General features: G+C 42.3%; 1 protein-coding gene across 2 annotated transcripts in view; it reads left to right on the top strand.

Moving 5' to 3' along the window:
• The first annotated feature begins 1498 nt into the window (after nt 1-1498).
• Nucleotides 1499-2072, top strand: part of LOC107293491 (histone H4-like) — a 3802-nt gene continuing 3228 nt past the window's right edge. The window contains exon 1 of one of the 2 annotated variants that reach the window (XM_015822644.1): nt 1499-1667. In XM_015822644.1, the coding sequence (XP_015678130.1) occupies nt 1499-1667 (169 nt within the window). Of the gene's footprint in view, nt 1677-2072 lie in introns of both variants that reach the window. The other variant, XM_015822643.1, reaches the window with a different exon arrangement.

The following is a 2072-nucleotide window of genomic DNA, read 5'->3' as shown; positions in this document are numbered from 1 at the left end:
GAAGCAGCTTCTGTGACTCTTTCGATCCCAAAGGCTCTTTTAAGAGCCACCCACTTTTTCTTTTCAAAAGGGCTGACCTCATTTGAGTGCAGGCACTCACTGTGCTTAAGTCAACCCCCGTTTCAATGGGGGAACACTTCAGTACGTCTGAAGTGCCTGCTTGAAACTTCCACAAGGACTCTTGGGAAGGTCGTAGGGACTTCCCAAGTCACTTTCCGGGTGGGGTTTCTGGATATTGAAGCAAAAGTGGATGGGTGGGGAATCTTCCCTCTGGCTCTTTATCTTGCGATCAACAATAGCAGCTGACTTCCCTAAGTGTTAGGTAGGAACTCACCAATGGCTCCTTGTTCGCTAAATGTTGGACAAGGAATGCGCAAATTGGTGAATTTTAGGTAGCGCCATATTCTCCCGCAAAACCAGAGGGAGAGCGCTGCCTTTCGTTCTTATCGCGACTACTATTGCCCGGATATTCCTCCCTAATTTATGCGTAGTCTTGTTTTATATATTCCCTCACGATAGCAGAGGAAGGAGGAGAAAGAATGTCCAGAAAAGGACTAAAATGAATGGATGCAGATGTGCAGAATTATTGCAACATTTGCAATTCCTGAAAATTGCTGATTGGTTGAGAAAGCTATGGTTCATTAAACAAATAACCCGGGCTTCACACGGATTGGGTGGTGACTTCATTTTTAACCAATCAGGGCTAACGCAGGCACTGCGCATAGTGATGATCTAATTGGATTTCTGCTTTCCCCGCTATTTCGTTAAGATGTAACGAAGGCATGTGAAAGTGATCGGTGTTGCTGTTGCGGTGTATCCCAATTTTCGGGAAACATGAGACAATGTTATCCAAAATGCCGCAATCATGTCTAAGAGAAACCATTTGAGGCTTCCTTAAGTCTAAGGAAGAAAAAAATGCATAGTAAACATTACCGAAGAACTGTTTCATAAAATATTTTTTTTTTTTAACCAAGGATGCTTGAGGCACCGTTGGCCATCATGCCGAAATCATATGTTGGAATCGAGTACTGAAAGCGAAAAGAAATACAAGACACTAAATAAATATTTCTGCGAACATACTTTTAGAAATTTCCTTGATAAACGGCTTTGTTACAATTCACAAATCACAACTCCCAATTTCCCGAGGTGCATTCAATTTCACAACGTTTTTGTAACTTTTTTTTTAAAGTTCTGCATCCGCTTGTGTATTAAGTTACAGTGCTTTGTAAGCATAAAAAGAAAAGTTGCGACTTTGTAGCACATTTCTTTCTAAATGAAGAACCTGATTGGTCACATTCCAGTTCCTAGTTGATTTATTGATGGAAAAGCCCGCCTCTTAGAATTTTTATAGTTAAGGGAGGAGGGGCCGAAAGTGGTGTACGCCTCTCTTAAAGTTCTCACTCAGGTCGGGTAAAGTGCTATATAACCGTTGCTCTTGCAGTCGCTCATCACATTTTTCTCCGTTTCACTCAGAGAGATCTGGTAGTCGTTTTTTGTCATGTCTGGTCGTGGAAAAGGCGGGAAGGGTCTCGGGAAAGGAGGGGCCAAAAGACACCGGAAAGTGCTCCGCGATAACATCCAAGGCATCACCAAGCCTGCTATATGCCATCTGGCTCGCCGTGGAGGTGTGAAACGTATTTCGGGCTTGATTTATGAAGAGACTCGTGGTGTACTGTGTAGTGATCCGGTTCCCATGAAACACAAGACACAGGGCTGTCTGCAAAAGTGAGAACCTCGAGTAGAATCGTAAGCTCTCTTTTATTGAAATTTTACACAAAGACCTCGCTCTCAAGGAGGAAATAACAACCTTCTGGTTAGCTATTTGCTAGACACAGACACAGATAACATTTATTTGCACTTCGTACGTGTTCCCACTGCCAGGGCAGTCTGCACGTACTTATACAATACACAAAAGTCAAAACACTAATTAAACATGAGGTAGCTTTGGTTAATCTCCACATCTCCTTCTTTTTTGTTTTTTAATGAACGTTAGTCCAGATATATCAATGATGTATCCTGTAGATCGTCCATTGGTAAGATAGGAGGGGGTTTGTCCGATCCTATTGATATAA

Source organism: Protobothrops mucrosquamatus, unplaced genomic scaffold, assembly GCF_001527695.2.
Source record: "Protobothrops mucrosquamatus isolate PMUCROS unplaced genomic scaffold, P.Mucros_1.0 scaffold1632, whole genome shotgun sequence".
Classification (NCBI taxonomy): domain Eukaryota; kingdom Metazoa; phylum Chordata; class Lepidosauria; order Squamata; family Viperidae; genus Protobothrops; species Protobothrops mucrosquamatus.
This window is presented reverse-complemented; position numbering and strand designations above follow the sequence as displayed.